Below are 19,500 nucleotides of genomic sequence, written 5' to 3' on the forward strand. Positions count from 1 at the left end.
AGATGGAACCATAAGTGGCTGATGGCACCTTTGACATGGAACACAAAAATTAAGGGAGAATATTGAGCCAACCCCATTAACTCCTGGCCTGACAGACACAGAGGCAGCTCATTTTAAGGTATAAGGAATATTTATTGACATCAGCAGGGATGGCAGAGTAAGACCCCTGAAAAGCCTCTCCTCCATAAAAAACAATGAAGATAGTGACAAAAATGGTCAGAAACAATTTTTTCCAGAACTCTGGAAATTAACAAAAGGATTACAGCAACCTGAGCAGTGTTTATTCAGGAAAAGTGAGGCAGTCTTGGTAAGAACACAGAGTTATGTGGCATTTTAAACTAGCTATTTTCTCACCTCCCACTCCTCAGTTCTGTGGTGGCCTTAGAAACCAACAGTCTTTAATCACGGTGAAAACCAGCAGCGTGGCAGCCACTGGAGGGGGCAGAAGAGGGTTGGAGCCCCTTCAAAACGCCATTCCCAGAAAAACTGTCGCTATTTGACCTGTCTCGTGGTTTCATGGAAGACTCCACTCACATGGATTTCTTATTTAACCTGACCTGGCACTCACCCAGTGAGAAAAGCCTTTTTCCCAGGGGCATTTGTCAAAAATAATCAGCTGCAATTGCTTAACATCATGGCTGCCTGGGGCTGCAAATAACAGAGCAAATAATAAGCAAATCAAAAAGCTTAAAAGGAAAAGCTAGGGAATGTGATGTCCAGAAGGGGTTTTGAAACACACTGACATATTTCGGGGACTCTAGAAGGCTGTGTGCATGCACAAGGACGTGTGCATGTCTGGCTATGCACCTACTCAGCAGACATGAGAAGGCCCTTAGCTCTCACCTCTGGCTAAGTCTGTGATTTTACACAAACAGGAACTGTAAGCAACCTGAGCGCTGAAAATGCTCCAATATGCATAAAGGGCTCTTCTGCAAAGACAGAAATGTATTGGTTCTAGGCATTTAAGGAAATTTCTGTCCAATCATTAGTTGACTGCTGCTGCTGCTAAGTCGCTTCAGTCGTGTCCAACTCTGTGCAACCCCATAGACGGCAGCCCACCAGGCTCCGCCATCCCTGGGATTCTCCAGGCAAGAATACTGGAGTGGGTTGCCATTTCCTTCTCCAGTGCATGAAAGGGAAAAGTGAAAGTGAAGTCGCTCAGTCCTGTCCGACTCTTAGCGACCCCATGGACTGTAGCCTACCGGGCTCCTCCGTCCATGGGATTTTCCAGGCAAGAGTACCGGAGTGGGGTGCCATTGCCTTCTCCGATTAGTTGACTATTAAGCTTTTAATTTGATAGAGACTTCACTGGCCACATATAACAAAGTACTGACTTGACTGAATTAAAAAAAGTCACTAAACCACCAACAACAACAATAAATCCTGGGGAGTAAAGAGTATCTGATTTCCAGAGCTGCCACATTATATTTAAAAGTCTAGTTTTCAACAAAAAATTACAAAGCATGAAAAACACACAGAAAAAAGCAATCAATAGTAACTCACCCAGCAAAAGCCCACATAGTGCCTACAATGTAGGAGACCTGTGTTCAATCTTTGGGTCGGGACAATACCCTGGAAAGGGAATGGCTACCCACTCCAGTATTCTGGCCTGGAGAATTTCATGGACAGAACAGCCTGATGGGTTATAGTCCACGGGGTCGCAAAGAGAGACACGATTGAGTGATTAAGACTTTCAAAGAAGTAAAGAAAATCATGCTTAAAGAATTAAAGAAAAGTATGGGAACAATGTCTCAACGAATAAATACCAATAATGAGAAGACATTCTGGTATGAAAAGTAAAAGAACTGAAATTTAAAAATTCACTATATGATCTCACCAGGAGATTTGAGCTGGCATAAGAAACAATCAGCAAACTTGAAGACAGGTTAATTGAGATTACTTGGGTCTGGGGAACAGAAAGAAAAAACAATGAGTAAAAATTAATAGTGTCTCAAATCTGTGGGATACCATCAAACATATCAATATATACATAATATGAATTTTAGAAGGGAAGAAAAAAGCAGAAAAATATCGGAAACAATTATAGCCCAAAACTCAGAAATTTGAGGAAAACCATTAATCTGCATAACCTTGAAGCTGTACGAATTCTAAATAAAATAAACTCAAAGAGATCTATACCTAGCTATCTCACACACTACTGAAAGACAAAAAGGGAATCCTGATAACAGCAACAGACAAGTATCTCATCATGAATAAGTTATCCTCAATAAGATTAATAGTTGGTATCAGAAATCAGAGGGCAGAAGGTAGTGGAAGGTCAAATATAAAGTGTTGAAAGACTGCTAACCAAGAATTCTCTCTCCAGAGAAGCCATCTTTCAAAAATAAAGAAAAAGTTAAGCTATGCCTGGGCTTCCCAGGTGGCTATAGTGGTAAAGAACCCATCTGCCAATGCAGGAGACACAGGAGATGTGGGTTCGATCCCTGGGTCGGGAAGATTCCCTGGAGGAAGGCATGGCAACCCACTCCAGTATTCTTGCCTGGAGAATCCCATAGACAGAGGAGCCTGCTGGGCTACAGTCCACAGGGTCACAAAGAGTTGGACATGACTGAGGTGACTTGGAACATACCTAGATAAACAAAAACTGAGAGAATACTCTGCTAAGAACCCCAATTTAGAAATACTAAATAGAGTCCATCAAGGCTGAAATGAAATGACCCTACATAGTAACTCCAATCCACACAAACAAATAAAGAACATGGGTAAAGGTAAATATACAAGATGACATAAATGTGGTTTCTGTTTGTAACTCTTTATTTTTGTCTTTCTAACTTAAACAACTGCATGAAGCATTAATTATGAATATGTAGATAGATGTACATTTTACAAAGAGATGCTTATGTATGAATAATATCAGCATAAAGAAGGGGAGAGAGAATTGAGCTACATATAGAAGCAAAAATTGTGCATCCTATTGCAAAGTTGATATTAGCCTAAACTAGACTACTATAGATTAAGATACCTACGTATCCACTGAGAAAGTAATTTTAAAGATTATAATATGAATAATTCAAATGGCACATAGAGCATATGTATTTATCACAAAAGAATGCTATTGGGGGCTGAATTGTGTGTTACAAAAAGTCATTTTGACATCATCATCCCCAGAACCATGAAAATGAGCTTCTTTGGAAACAGGGTCTTTGCAGATGTAATCAAGTTTAAATGAAGTCACAGTGAATTAGCATGGGCTCTAACCCAGTCACTCGTGCCCATATAAAGAAGAGGAGGTCCAGTCACAGAGAGAGGAGAATACCATGTTACAATGGAAACGGAGACTGCAGTGATATGTCCACCCATCAAGGCATGCCAAGGACTGTCAGCAACCAGCAGAAGCTGGGAGAGAGAACAGGTCAGAAGGAACTAACCCTGACAACACTTTGATTCAGGAACCTCTAGCCTCCCAAACTGTGAGCAGAGATTTCTGTTATTTTAAGCCACCTGGTTTGTGGTACTTTGTTACAGTGACCTTGGGAAGCTAATACAAAGACAGTAATAGAGGAACAGAAAACAGCAAGCTCTACTGAGGTGGAAAGACGAAGCCTGGATATAGAGCAGACAATGAAGGAAAAGACGAATGCCTGAAATTTCAACTGAGTAGCATTTAGGCTGCTATTTCATATGACTATGCAATAAAAAGTTGATGCAAAGCTTATTTTTTAGACATATTTTAACACATAACTATGAAAGTTACTTCTTTGTTGCCATATATTAGAGACAGATTTATCCACAGTATTTTCTCTAATCAAACAAGGCTTTACAAGTAGCAAACATTTCACAGCAACTTGAAAAACAGAGAAAAATACAAGCTATAAAGAGACAGAATAGATTTCTCCCCCCAAACTAGTGAACAACTGGGGAACATTAAACTTTATTAACCAGTTTGACTTATCTGGCCAAATGCAGCACTCACTAATGCTAACAATGATTTATTATATATATACCATTCATATATGTATAATTCATCTGGGCTTCCCTGTGGCTCAGATGGTAAAGCGTCTGCCTGCAAGGCGGGAGACTCAGGTTCTATCCCTGGGTTGGGAAGCTCCCCTGGCGAATGGCAACCCACTCCAGTACTCTTGCCTGAAAAACCCCATGGACTGTCACCTGAGGAGCCGGGTAGGCAAAAGAGATGGGCATACCAGCCCACCTGACCTGCCTCTTGAGAAACCTGTATGCAGGTCAGGAAGCAACAGTTAGAACTGGACATGGAACAACAGACTGGTTCCAAATAGGAAAAAGAGTACATCAAGGCTGTATATTGTCTCCCTGCTTATTTAACTTATATGCAGAGGACATCATGAGAAACGCTGGGCTGGAGGAAGCACAAGCTGGAATCAAGATTGCCGGGAGAAATATCAATAAGCTCACATATGCAGATGACACCATCCTTATGGCAGAAACTGAAGAAGAACTAAAGAGCCTCTTGATGAAAGTGAAAGAGGAGAGTGAAAAAACTGGCTTAAAGCTCAATATTCAGAAAACTAAGATCATGGCATCCGGTCCCATCACTTCATGGCAGATAGATGGGGAAACAGTGGAGACAGTGGCTGACTTTTATTTTTCTGGGCTCCAAAATCACTGCAATGGTGACTGCAGCAATGAAATTAAAAGACACTTATTCTTTAGAAGGAAAGTTATGACCAGCCTAGACAGCATATTAAAAAGCAGAGACATTACTTTGCTGACAAAGGTCCGTCTAGTCAAGGCTATGGTTTTTCCAGTGGTCATGTATGGATATGAGAGTTGGACCATAAAGAAAGCTGAGCACCGAAGAATTGATGCTTTTGAACTGTGGTGTTGGAGAAGACTCTTGAGAGTCCCTTGGACTGCAAGGAGATCCAACCAGTCCATCCTAAAGGAGATCAGTCCTGGGTGCTCATTGGAAGGACTGATGTTGAAGCTGAAACTCCAATACTTTGGCCACCTGATGCGAAGAGCTGACTCATTGGAAAAGACCCTGATGCTGGGAAAGATTGAGGGCAGGAGGAGAAGGGGCCGATGGAGGATGAGATGGCTGGATGGCATCATCGACTCAATAGCCATGGGCTTGGGTGGACTCCGGGAGTTGGTGATGAACAGGGAGGCCTGGCGTGCTGCAGTTCATGGGGTTGCAAAGAGTCGGCACAACTGAGCGACTGAACTGAACTGAAAATTTTCATGTGGATTATTTTTGTGGTAGGCAAAGGAAGATGTGGGAAAAAGGACAGATGCACAATGGATCCAAAAACAACAAAGAATTTAGTCAATTAAAAATAAATAGAAGGAAACCAAGAAACTATTTCTGAAAAATAGGCAGAATGTCTCTCAATTATTCTATGAACCATTAACTTCATTACCAACTTTCTGTTCTACACCATGAATCACGTGAAAATTCCATTACCCACCTGATATAAAATATTAAGATTTCATTTTACTAAGTGCTGAATTAGCAATGGTGTATGGTAGCCTTTCGTAGGCTATCAGAGCAAAGAAATCAATACAGAAACGATCCTAGTATCCAAAGAAAGGTGTAAACAAAAAATTACATCGAATGCCTTATGTGTTAGCTATGTTCTGTGCTGTTGAAGGAAAAGCCAGAGGCAGCTTTTCTCAATGGTTTGAGCATAAATGACTTCCTAAATTAATGAGGAAGATAAAGCCCACAGATGGTGTATTGTGGAGTTTGAACTATACTAATTTTGACAGGTGACATGGAAGTCTTCTCAGCTACTCCTGTGAAATTAAGGATTCAGGGAAATGGCAATACGAAGTGCCTTTTAAGATGCAAATTAAAGCATATACATATCTAATGCCCTTCTTTAGAAACTGAGATGTACACCAGAATACTAAAAGATGAAACAGGAATATTTTGTATGCCACAATCAAAATATGTAAATTTCCAGGCTTCTAGTATCCTAGAATTATATCTACAATTCTGACATATTAAAGTGCTCTGCTTTGTTAAAAGATATATAAATATATATCTATATATATAGAGATACACACATGCACACACACATATACACATAATTCCAGATATTTGTGACATCAGTTTCTTTATAAGGCATTTGTTGAGGCCTTTTCACTTATCATCTTGACCCACGTTTTATCTCTATGTTTTTTCCTCTCAGGAAAATGATCATCTCTTTGGGGAATGATTGTCAATAAGTCACTAGATTTCATGAGCAATACGTAAAAATTTAGGCCAATGGCAAGAGAAAAATGTTATCAGTGGTTGCAAAGTTCAGATAATTTTATCACCAAGTGGATTAAAGTATATTATGATAACCAAAACCAATCTATTTATATTCCTTTGCTGAGTCTACACTCCAATCCATGCTATCTGGTCATTCAGAAACTGAGGGCGGCAGGGAGGCCCACAGGGTGAGTCGCTGTATAAATTACTGCCACATAAACAGAATCTTAAAACATGGATTTTCCACTGTTCTCCCCAAGAAGACAGAGATAATATTTTCAACATGAGAAACAGTCATGCCCAAAATAGTTCATTCTCCCCCTGGGAAAAATATACCTGGGATGATAAACATGAAATTTCTGATGAAACTGATGAGTCTGTGGCTGTGAGGATAGCAACAGTTATTTGTTGAGATCAAGTCTAACTCTTTATGAGCTCGTTTCTTTTCTGGGTCCTCTGGCCCGCGTGCTGTTATGACTAAGTGAGACTTAGTCACTCAAACACTACTATATGCAAAATAGATAATAAGAGCCTACTGTATAACACAGGCAACTCTACACAGTACTCTGTAATGACCTATATGGGAACAGAATCTAAGAAAGAGTGGGTGTATGGATAACTGATTGACTTTGCTGTACAGAAGAAACAACACAATATTGTACAGCAGCTATATTCCAATAAAAGTTAATTTAAAAAATATAAGCAGTGCCTTCATAAATAAACGAATTTACCAGGATTCAAGTCATTCGGCAAATAGGGCTGGGGCACAAGCCCCATTTATCTTCCTTTCCAGGGGGCTGCTCCCAGCTCTCGAATTAGGCCCGACAAGCTCTTTATTAAGGATATAGAAATCCTTTTAATAATTAATGAAGGCCTCTTCCCCCTAAATTTTCAGAGAGGCACAAACTCTGGTTTCCAGTTTCAGAAGTTTCACTGATGTCTTGAAATCCAGTCACAAATCAATGGCAGGTTAAGAATGAAGTAAAGTGCTGGTAATTCTAATTAGTAGAAAGCTGGGTGCCAACACTCACATCAAACCACACTGACAAGACTCAAAAGCTATAGTGTATTGCAGAAATAAAAGATGTCTCTTTTTCATTTGCTTGCCCTTCTATTCACGGAAAGGGTGAAACAGTTTGCATATAACAGCACAAAATCTATTTGCATATTTTTCTATTATGCTGCAAAGCATAAATCTCAAGGAAAAATCCAAAGGTTTAAAGACACATGTGAACTGTTCACTTCAATCTGGAAATTCTGAATTGCTTTGATGAAACATAAGCACAGCAGGTACTGAGTTTGCTATTATTTTGAAACTATGAGGAATTTTTCAGAAGTCGACCAAGCCAAACATACTATTAATGTTCATAAATTACCACTCAGCAAAAGTCCTTGACAGATATCTACTATTTTTTACCAGATAAATTAACTTTGCTAAGTCAACAATTAGAATAAAATGTAAGGTCATTTAAACAGAAGTAAATAAACTATACAAAGATCAAGAGCAGCAGGAAACGGTCTTGCAGTAGTTACTACAAGATTTCTCAATCAAAAACGGATGGGATACTTAAAATATCACTATGATTAAACTTACATAATATAACATATACAACAAATACACTAAATATAAATCTTGTAAAAAACTACACATTTTAAATCAAGCTGATTAAAATGTAGCATATCAATGTAAATATGAGTGGCAATACTTTTCAGCAATATTTTGCAAAGTAACATAAATTTGCTGCTGCTGCTGTTAAGTCACTTCAGTCGTGTCCGACTCTGTGCGACCCCATAGACGGCAGCCCCCCAGGCTCCTCTGTCCCTGGGATTCTCCAGGCAAGAATACCGGAGTTGGTTGCCAATTCCTTTTCCAGTGCATGAATGCATGCTAAGTCGCTTCAGTTGTGTCCGCCTCTGTGCGACCCTACGGACAGCAGCCCACCAGGCTCCTCTGTCCACGGGATTCTCCAGGCAAGAATACTGAAGCGGGTTGCCATTTTCTTCAACAACATAAATTTAAAAGTAACCAATTTGCTTTATTCATAATCTGAACATAAGAAAAGTCCTTAGTAAAAAGCACATGTACTCCAGATTAATCAACTTGCTCTTTCTGGACCAGGCTGTAAGTGGTACACCAAAATTCTGATATGACTCTAAGACATACAGGCATCTTCAAGGAAGATGAGTTATTTTAAATTATTCGTAACACAAGAAGAACCAGGATAGGTTAGATAAATCATATCCACAGATAATTCCCATATCCCTGACTGGTCAACAGTTTTCATATCTTTTGCCTACCAGCCAACCCATAAAATAAGGGCAAAACAAACTGCCTGGTTTTAATTTCTCCTCCTTGACCATCCACTGTTGACTTCTCTGATGGAGGTGATCAAAAGCAGTGAAAGCTAAGAGGCAGGGAAGAGAAGAAAGAGGCTAAAGACCTAAATAATCGACAAGTTCAGTAATCATATAATGAACTCAGTGGCTCCAGGTAGTTCAAAAGAGACGATCTGTCACCATGATATGTTAGCAGGGCAAATAACTGAAGCATACCGCTTAGATGGGTTTTCCCCACCCCCTAGTGCCTCTTCACAGTAGGGTGACTCACAGTGAGAAGCACGTAGAACGATAATCCACAAACTATTCCAAAACCAGATGCTCAGCCCAGATATGAAAGTGCCTCAATATGTGTAAGACATGCAGTCGAACAGCATACACTTATCAAGTACATGTTTTCCGTGGTGCTGAAATGCAGAGACAAACAATACAGCCTCTCCCTAAAGATGAGAACACTTTTGTTGCATTTATGCGTAAATAAGGAATCATGATGCCCCATGACGAATGCCGACACAGACATGTTGGACAGAGTCTGACAAAGCTAAGAAAGTAACTGGAAATTATTGGGGAAGGTCTTATGGAAGATGCAGGATTGTAGAAGATATTTTAGAATCAGAGATTAGAGACCAGGCAGCTGCTAATGACTTATGTAACGCAGTCAATTATTTAAGCTTTTTAAGACTTGGCTTCTCTGTCAATAACATGAAGATGTTGTTAACTTGCCCAGTTGTGTCCCACTCTTTTGCAACCCCACGGACTAGCCCACCAGCCTCCTCCGCCCATGGAATTTTCCAGGCAAGAATACTGGAATAGGGTGCCATTTCCTACTCCGGGGATCTTTCCAACTTAGGGATTGAACCCACATCTCTTGCATCTCCTGCACTGGCAGGCAGATTCTTTACCACTAGCACCAACTGTTCAGTCTGAAGTAACATAATACCTGACCTGTGGGCTACCCACAAGCAATGCAGTTTCAAGAGTAATCAAAATCACAAGCCACTCCATCTAGAAGGTCAGAGTTCACTGAAGAGGAATATATTATCTTAGTGATATCAACAGGAAAGCAAAAATAGAGGGAAAATATCTTTTACTAGATGCTATAGGAGCATATATTAGGGGAATATATTAGTCAACATATGCAGTAGCAAACATTAGTAATTCTGATTAACTGATTACTACTCACTGTCATCATATGGCAAGTATGAAATGTAAAAAAAAAAATTAAAGTAAAAATAGCAGGAGTATAAAATGGTTAAAAGAAAAATGCAGGCTAAACAGGAGGCATTGTAAGGGTGGCAAAGGGAAGAGCAAACAGGGATGTAATGAAAGAAGCATCTTAAGGATCCTGTCAGTCAGTTCAGTCGCTCAGTCGTGTCCAACTCTTTGCGACCCCATGGACTGAAGCACGTCAGGCTTCCCTGTCCATCACCAACTCCCAGAGCCTCCTCAAACTCATGTCCATCGTGTTGGTGATAACATCCTACCATCTCATCCTCTGTCTTCCCCTTCTCCTCCTGCCCTCAATCTTTCCTAGCATCAGGGTCTTTTCCAATGAGTTAGCTCTTCGCAACAGGTGGACAACGTATTAGAGTTTCAGCTTTAGCATCAATACTTCCAATGAATATTCAGGACTGACTTCCTTAGGATTGACTGGTTGTATCTCCTTGCAGTCCAAGGGACTCTCAAGAGTCTCCTCCAACACCACAGTTCAAGAGCATCAATTCTTCGGCGCTCAGCTTTGTTTACGGTCCAACTCTCACATCCATACTTGACTACTGGAAAAACTATAGCTTTGACTAGATGGACCTTTGTTGGCAAAGTAATGTCTCTGCTTTTTAATATGCTGTCTAGGTTGGTCATAGCTTTTCTTCCAAGGGACAAGCATCTTTTAATTTCATGGCTGCACTCACTATCTGCAGTGACTTTAGAACCCCCAAAAATAAAGTCTCTTAGTGTTTCCATTGTTTCCCCATCTATCTGCCACTGGATGCCATGACCTTCGTTTTCTCAATGTTGAGTTTTAAGCCAACTTTTTCACTCTCCTCTTTCACTTTCCTCAAGAGGCTCTTCAGTTCTTCTTCACTTTCTGCCATAAGGGTGGTGTCATCTGTGTATCTGAGGTTATTGATATTTCTCCTGGCTATCTTGTGCTTCATCCAACCCGACATTTCTCATGATGTACTCTGCATATAAGTTAAATAAGCAGGGTGACAATATACAGCCTTGATGTACTCCTTTTCCTATTTGGAACCAGTCTGTTGTTCCACGTCCAGTTCTAACTGTTGCTTCTTTATCTGCATATAGATTTCTCAGGAGGCAGGTCAGGTGGTCTGGTATTCCCATTTCTTTCAGAATTTTCCACAGTTTGTTGTGATCCACACAGTCAAAGGCTTTGGCATAGTCAATAAAGCAGATGTTTTTCTGGAACTCTCTTGCTTTTTTGAAGATCCAACAAAGGTTGGCAATTGATCTCTGGTTCCTCTGCCTTTTCTAAACCCAGCTTGAATGTCTAGAAGTTCACGGTTCACGTACTGTTGAAGCCTAGCTTAGAGCATTTTGAGCATTACTTTGATAGTGTGTGAGATGAGTGCAATTGTGCAGTAGTTTGAGCATTCTCTGGTATTGCCTTTCTTTGGGATTGAAATGGAAACTGAACTTTTCCAGTCCTGTGGCCACTGCTGAGTTTTCCAAATTTTCGGGCAGGACCCTATAGGTCATGATAAAGAGCTTATTTTTACGTGGTGAATAATGAAGGGGCATCACAGATCTAATATGAGGTAAAATGCTTTTTAATCTATTATTTTATCAATAGTTTCTATTTCATATTCAAATTAATAATTATTACATAGATTATGTTTCTTTAATTTCAGGGTGTTTTCCCACCAAGCATTTTATACACACACACACACATGCATATATAGATTATATATACATATATGCTGCTGCTGCTAAGTCACTTCAGTCGTGTCCGACTCTGTGTGACCCCATAGATGACAGCCCACCAGGCTCCTCCGTCCCTGGGATTCTCCAGGCAAGAACAATGGAGTGGGTTGCCAATTCCTTCTCCAATGCGTGTGCGTGTGCGTGTGCGTGTGTGTGTGTATGGGGGGTGTGTGTGTATAAATAAGGTATCTTTGTCAGTCATGTCATCATTTAAAATGAATGCTCTATGGTTTTCTACAGCATCGATAAGTTAAAAATAGGGTTTGTAGGTGTTCCAATCAATTACTCAACTTTGACTGCCTGTTAGGGATTAAGAATTCTCCCTCCTTTCCTTTTATTCATTACACATTTATGCAGTATCCGCTATATAAAGTGTCACAGATAATGCTAGCCTCTCAACAGAAAGTTAAACCTACATCCAATGTTAAGTGTGATATCTTCTGTTCCTGGGACGATTTAATAAAATGTATTTTCAACAGACCTATTTTTCCACAGCATACATTTAAATAATGATAGAAACTTTGGTATTTTCCTTTAAATGACTTTTCCTTTAAACTGTTCAAATAAAGAAAAAAAAACTGTTAAAAGAGTTTAAGAAAAATCTCAAGAGTCAGGTAACGTGAAGTGAACAGAACCAAGAGGAAAGGAAAGCCGCCTAGTGAAGTGCTCTGTAATTAAAGTCTGTAGCATGAAGCATCTTCCAGAAACACAAAATGGCTGGGTCCTCCTAATATAATTTGCAAGGAATGCCCACCATAAAGGTATTAAAGCATCAGAGAAGTTATTCAAGAGTGGCTTCCTTCTATCCTGATGGTCTAAAAAAAAAAATCACCTGCCATTCACTGGAATTTTTTTTCCCCCTCCATTTTCAGCTTTTCTTCTGTTTTCTTTTTTTCCTTATTGATGAATTCTCTTCAGCACTTTAGATAAGTAATTTCTTCAGAGTGGTCTAAGCTTAGCAAGAGGAAAATGGGTAAATACAATGCACTGTGGGTACAGGCTGAGGCTCCCTGGGCTTGGCTTCCTTCGCTAATGCCCTTTCCACACATGGAAGACTTGAAGCTCATTTACTTGGTCATCTTGTGCTGCCTCTTCTGGCCAGAATGTTAAGACTTCGAAATTCAAAATGATAGCATGGTCTCTACCATCTTTCTATGAAGAAAGCTCTTCTTTATTCACCCTTTGATTCACTCATTCACTGAGTCACTACTGAAGGGGTGTCAAGAGACAGGTAGTGACAATGCCCTCGTGAAGATGAGAATGTAGGAGGGAAGGCCAACATTATAGATATCTTAAAGCAAGCCTATTTAAAAGGTAATGTTATGACCAATACTTTGGTCACCTGATGCAAACAGCTGACTCATTGGAAAAGACCCTGATGCTGGGAAAGACTGATGGCAGAAGGAGAAGAGGCCGACAGAGGATGGCTGGCTGGATGGCATCACCGATGCAATGGACATTAACTTGGGCAAACTCCAGGAGATAGTGAGGAAAAGGGAGGCCTGGCGTGCTGCAGTCCATGAGATTATGAAGTCAGACACAACTGGGTGACTGAACAACAACAATGTTATGACAACTGGAAGTTATTTTCACTCTAACTACAGTCTATGAATTAAACACTTATTGTTTTTCCAGGTAAAGTATAAAGCTACATTTGGCATCTTCTGTTGATTTAGCAGCTCTTCTGGAGCATCTCTTCGGAGGTCAACAACTCTAGCACTATGCCAGGTGCTGAGCATTAGGGTTTGCTATAACTGAAATATTAGCTTCTGCAATTTTGCAATTAATTAAAGGGCTGAAATTTTTCCAGGAGATATTAGGTTACTCATCTCAGAGCCAATACATTATTTTTTTCCCCTTGTGTTTACTCCCCACCTGAACTTCTCTGACTATCGCTACTGATGTTCCCTTGATCTTTAATGAGTTTTTTTTTTTTAAATCCAAAGAAACTGGCCTGCTATCAGCTATATACTGACAGGGCTTACTTCTCTTCCTACCCACCAAAGACCCAACATATCTCCTGGTCTTCATGATGGATGCCTCACATTTACTGCAAACACAGCAAGACCGCTCTTAGCAGATTTGATTTTTCACAGAGAATCATCTTGGTTTTTCAAGTTCAAAGAGTTAAGTAAGAACAGACATGCCTGCAACTTATTTTTAAATACCAAATCATAATTGTCCCACACTGCCCAAAGTACCACAGTTAACATATAAATCACACACAGTTACTAAAAAGATCTTGCTGGGAAAATGTAACAAAATTGTTAAATCTCTTCATTGTATATTTATATTTAACAACCAGATTGCAATCAACTGTTTTCAGAATTTCTAAAATAGGTTGTTCATAGTAGTGTGACTTTTCAGCAACAACCTCATGGTAAATGCCTCTAAATCAAATCAACAGAAACAATTCAGGGATATTTATTTGCATTTACACATTTAATTTCAGCCACTAGCTTTAAAAATTTTGCGATGCCATTTTTCTGTGCAAACTTACTGCAAAGAACACAAGTGATTAAAAATATAAGTGATTTGTTTCTACACTTTGTGCATGGTTTTCCAAGGGTACTTATTAGATTTCCTATCCTCAACTATGAGATTAATAGCATAATTTATTTCTCAAATAAAAATCACGGATCTCAGCACATACTTTTTCATTTAAATGGGTTACTCCCTTGTCCATATTCTTTGCTCATACTTATTGTACCATTTGTCATCAAGTATCACAGTTACTTGGGCTTTCCTGGAGGCTCAGTGGTAAAGAATCCACCTGTAACGTAGGAGACATGGGTTGAATCCCTGGGTTGGGAAGAGTTTGGAGGAGGAAATGGCAACCCACTCCAGTATTCTTGCTTGGGAAATCCCATGGACAGAGCAGCCTGGCAGGCAACGGTCTATGGGGTCACAAAAAAGTTGGACATAACTGAGTGACTAAACAATAACGACAACCACAGTTACTTGTACAAATGTCCATTTTCCTAATTTAACAGTAGGCTACTTGAGGGCAAGCAACCTGATCCATGGAAGTTATAAAAATAAGACTCTGGATCTTGTATTATCATAACTCCTTTTTTCACACTGGTCACAAAAGAACAAGTGGAAGAATATGAAGCTCTGTGTCTCTTTGATCTCATTTCACCCCTAACTATCGCCAGACAAAGGGTTAGAGTTTAAAACATCCTTAAATTCTGCAGCACAGTATTCTTACTGGTAGGGCTAACAGCAGTTCACATAATGCAATGTTTGCAGTTGGTTGCAAAATCAATGCACCATATTATCTGTCCTGAAATAGACAAGGATTAAAAATGGAGGGATTGAGATAAATTTACACACTGAAAAACTGAAGGGCTGTAAGCAAGATACAAAGAACTGGGACAAGATGGCAAATGCTAGAAAACCTAGGCAACATTAACTAAGGGTGAGGAAACAGAAACAAGATGTGCAGAATGACAAAGAAGGGGACTTGAAATTCCCAATTCATTCTTGGTAACATGGGACCACAAAAGAAATGTGAAAGTGGTCTTAAAGGAAACTCGTGGGATGGTGCTGAGGCTGCCGCCACGCTATCTGGATTGGTTCGGGTCTGTGTCAGCATGGAAATAAGCTGCTTTTCCTTACCTCCAGGTGCTCTAAAATATAGGGTGGATTGGTCATGCCCAGCCTCAGCATCGCTCCCTCAGGAATCACTTCAACCAGCTTCCACAGCAGGGCCGGGAGGCTGGAGCCAATATCTCTGCCGTAAGCCCCCGTGTCTTCACTGGTCAACCATATCTCACAAACACCCTCTGTGAATCAAAGGAGATAATTAACAAATCTGTTGCAAAGCTGTCCCCTTCATCATACAGCTGCTCACTCTTTTTAATGCAGGTTTTTTCAACACTATTATGCAGGCAAGTCTGGGTATTCAATTGCAGAGAAAAAGCAGCTTATCCCATGGTGGCACCAGGTTATTAAGTTCATTTTATGAACACCAGAGACTTACAACAATGCTGTAAATTATCAGTGTGTCCTATGGAGTGATTAACATTCACAGCCAATCAGTTCAACCATGCTTCCTCCAAAGCCCTTTGATCAAGACTGAGGCTTTAGTCCCATCACAGAGGATACCTAGTTGATTGAACAGCATAAGCCCCAGAACTGAAAGAGTCCCTCCACAGAATAGGTACCATCAGCAGTTAACTCACTAATCAGTCTGTCAGCGACCTAAGGAAAAATGTCAAGTGTAGTTAAAGTTGGACTCACAAATTATTCATCATGAGGTGCCCACTTCTCCTGCAGTAACTACGCCAATTTGTTTTCTTTATTCAATTAATAGAGTGCATTGTATTGCTGCATTCAAAGAAGCTGGTCGCTGTAAGAACTAAGCATCTGTGTTGGAAAACCTGTTTACTAAAAATAGGACAGATTGCATCTTATTTTCCATCAGTTGGACTTTAGGAAAATGTATCTACAGTTCCTTGCTACTCTTGTTATAAAGGATCCTGACTTCAAACATTACCGCTTGCAATAACATTCTTCCAAAAATTGAAAGGAAATACTTTGGGATCACCTAGTATTATTTAAAATAAATAAAGCAGAGTTAGCAAGAGCCACCCAAGTTTGTAGGGTGCACAGAATGTTTCTGAAGGCATATTCAATTAAAGGATTAGCCTGTTTTATAAGGCCAAATGATTCACAAGGCGAAAACAAACAGTGACAAGGGCCTGTGAAATTTGCTCAGGCTAATGTAGCTTGTTGCTTCTGAAGAAACTCGACACACACACAAGGCACACAAACAAATACAATAGCCTGAACCAAAAGTAGAAATTTCTAGGAAGAGACTTATAAATTAAAATTTTAAATTGTCTTTGGTTGACAGAAGAATCTAAAAAATACACCTAAATATTCCTAGCCAAGAGAGACAACAAATAAAACATACGGTTTCTATGTGAATGTGAACTTTAACAGAAAAAAGAAGCAAAAAAGAAAGATCTTCACTCTCTTTAATGTGTTGCACAGAGGTGGAAAAATATACATGAAGTTAAGATCTCCAATCCTACATAGCCCTTTCCATTAGAAGAAGAGACATATTTACTTTATCAACAAACTAATCAACCAGCATAAAAACATTAACTCTTCCCCATTTGATTCTCTTTCTCAGACAAGAACATCCTCACCCATACCCAGACAACATGGAAAATACAAGGATAGAAATAAAATTTAGTTTCCCCCAATTAAAGAAGACATTAAAAAAAAAAAGTTCCATTTTAAAAGTTAGAGATGTTTTTTAAACATTCCTAACACCTCATATTTGAAAATCTGTAATGTTATGAATATATGTCTTTTCTTAATTTAAATATGTTGTTTCAGAAATTAATAAACATTTGCTTAGTTTTAATCATTTAATAAAAAGTTTTATCCTCAAAGTAAATAATCTGGCATATCCACAGGCTATCTTTGTGGCTCTATAATTTTATAAATATCCTCTGTACACAGAGTGTTTTTCTGTTGAAAAAAACTGGTTGCAATTAGTGGTATCATCTGTATTTTAACATGACATATGCCATCAGACACTGGACTCATACAACCATTTTTTTTTTTTAACTCTTATCACGAAATCCACTCCAGGAAAAGAGATGGCTAAGTAACAACATAAACGGATTTTAAAACACTCTGAAAGAGGTTATAAAAACAGGACATTATCCATGATTTTCCAGTTATTGGCATTTGAGCAACACAATATGAATATTTTAAAATGAACAGAATAATTTTAATTTATAATTTTTCCATCCAAATGGTTCCATGTTACGCCTTATGTAGAGAGAGCAAGTTCCTGGAACAGTGCCTTGCTGTTTGCTAGATGAATATAGAAGGGGAAAATCGCTATGAATAGGATGGAAATAATAGCCATGCGGAAAATAGCAGCCAGCCCTTCAGTCTGCATAGGTGGGAACCAACAGCCCCCTGGTGGGCTGAAGCTTCAAATTAAATCACAGAAAGAGGAAGCAGCTGTAGCACTAAGTCAGCAACAACAGGAATAATGGTCTCCATCCCTCCAAGATCAAGGCTGCTAAAATGCTTGATATAATAGCAACCTGGTGTAAAACACAATGAAATGAGAAAACGTGCAAAATGTGAAGTCCTTGGACTTGAGGAGAACTGTGGCTTGCTCATTCAATTCCCAACTTTGTCAAAGATGATTTTGCTCTTTTCGTCAGAAAGTTCAGGTTTTGGAAGGCGGCCTTTCAAGCATTCAATCTAATGAAAGTGGATCCCTCCCACGTTAGGACACAGAAAGCCATTTCATAGCAAAGGTGAACCTCTGTGGTGCGGAATCCCCGCCACTGAAACCCTGCCCTCTGGGAAGCCTTGTGATTATTCATAGTGCAAGCAGTTTCTGTCAGGTCAGCTTGCATATGAATTCACCGGGGAAACCCAAGGCTGCAGTCTGTAATCACTAATGGATATTGGGACCCATGCATGCTTCGAGCTGCACACTTAATTGGCTATACTTATGGATAGAAGTGCTTGCCTAAACAGCTTCATTCCTCAAGGACTTCAGTTATGAGCTCTATTCCTTTGCACATTCATTTCTTTATTCGTCCATCAAACATTTATTAGGCCCTTACCTACTATGTGCCCTGCAGCTCTTCCAGCTCATGACAGATATGGATTCATCATTAGACTTCTGTGATCTGAGACTGGCTATTCCTCAGGCGTTGGTGAGGGGACACTGACAGACGCCCTGGGAATCTCATATACATCCCTATCAGTGGTAATGGTGGACGGGGGTGGATGCTAGAGAACACGGCCTGAGAAACGGAAATCAAGGACAATCTGAGGGGCCTGAAGTGCATATGAGGTAACCCCAGTGACACAGAGCCAGTCTACACTCCAACACAGATTTTAACTAATACCGATGCATGTCAGAAAAACAAACACATGGAAATGAAAGAGAGTCGGAGGCAGGAAGAACTGAGATAAGAGAAGTGAATCACCAATAAATCCTTCCATATTCATAATAATAAATACATGCATAAAAAGAAAGTAGTGGGTAGAAACTCAGGAGACAGGAATGAGTCTTTTTTAAGCATCCATGGAGATATCTTATTTTTTTCCTAAAAATGACTTTTGTTCATCTTCCTTACTGTCTATCTGACATTTCTTACGAACACTAGGTTCATAAGATTATCTATCATCCTTTGGTTGTGTTAATTTTGGTTTAAAAAAAAGCAGATACCAGGAAGAAATGAAATGCATCTTATAAAGGAAAATTCTTTAAAAAGTTTAGTTACTGGAAGTTATTATCATTTTACCCAAGTAATTACAGATCAGCCTATAGCTGAAATGCTCTTTCCCCTGAAGACAGAGCAACATCAACAGCTGGATTTTGATTTCCACTCCACAGTAATTTGAGATGACAGAGGATGGAAAAAGCAGAAGACATAAAAGGTTAATAGTAAAAGATAATATTCTCAGTAAAACAGTCTCAAAATAAAGAAAATCCTTTCTGAAAAACCAAACTTTGCCAAAACTCAATTCCAAAAGACTATGTCTCACTATAAATTTTCCTGTGTATGAGCTTCATTGTAATAAATTAAAATATGGGTGATGATTGATTTCATCTGATCAGAGAAGTGATATTTCTCTGGTAGGTCATGCTTTATCACTGGGAAAAATTTCCACTATCATGAGTTGCTTCAGTTATTTCATATGAGTAGTCTCTAAAAAGAGAGACTATACCAATATAAAGGAGAAGGCAATGGCAACCCACTCCAGTACTCTTGCCTGGAAAATCCCACGGATGGAGGTACCTGGCAGGCTGTAGTCCATGGGGTCGCTAAGAGTCAGACACGGCTGAGCGACTTCACTTTCACTTTTCACTTTCATGCACTGGAGAAGGAAATGGCAACCCACTCCAGTGTTCTTGCCTGGAGAATCCCAGGGACGGGGGAGCCTGGTGGGCTGCCGTCTATGGGGTCGCACAGAGTCAGACACAACTGAAGCGACTTAGCAGCAGCAGCAGCAGTATACCAATA

At 39.6% G+C, this 19,500-nt stretch overlaps 1 protein-coding gene across 44 annotated transcripts in view; it reads right to left on the minus strand.

The window, feature by feature from the left end:
• Positions 1–19,500, minus strand: part of CDKAL1 (CDKAL1 threonylcarbamoyladenosine tRNA methylthiotransferase) — a 918,695-nt gene that overhangs the window by 514,962 nt on the left and 384,233 nt on the right. For 43 of the 44 annotated variants that reach the window (XR_014061588.1, XR_014061589.1, XR_014061593.1 and 40 more), the window contains one exon: positions 15,101–15,267. Coding sequence is in view for 33 of the 44 variants with exons in the window: in XM_081518030.1 (XP_081374156.1) it covers positions 15,101–15,267 (167 nt within the window). In the remaining 11 variants the exon portion in view is untranslated. Of the gene's footprint in view, positions 1–1,837; positions 1,907–15,100; positions 15,268–19,500 lie in introns of all 44 variants that reach the window. The other variant, XM_081518018.1, reaches the window with a different exon arrangement.

This window comes from Giraffa tippelskirchi, chromosome 8, assembly GCF_054371585.1.
Source record: "Giraffa tippelskirchi isolate mGirTip1 chromosome 8, T2T-mGirTip1v1.2.pri, whole genome shotgun sequence".
NCBI lineage: Eukaryota > Metazoa > Chordata > Mammalia > Artiodactyla > Giraffidae > Giraffa > Giraffa tippelskirchi.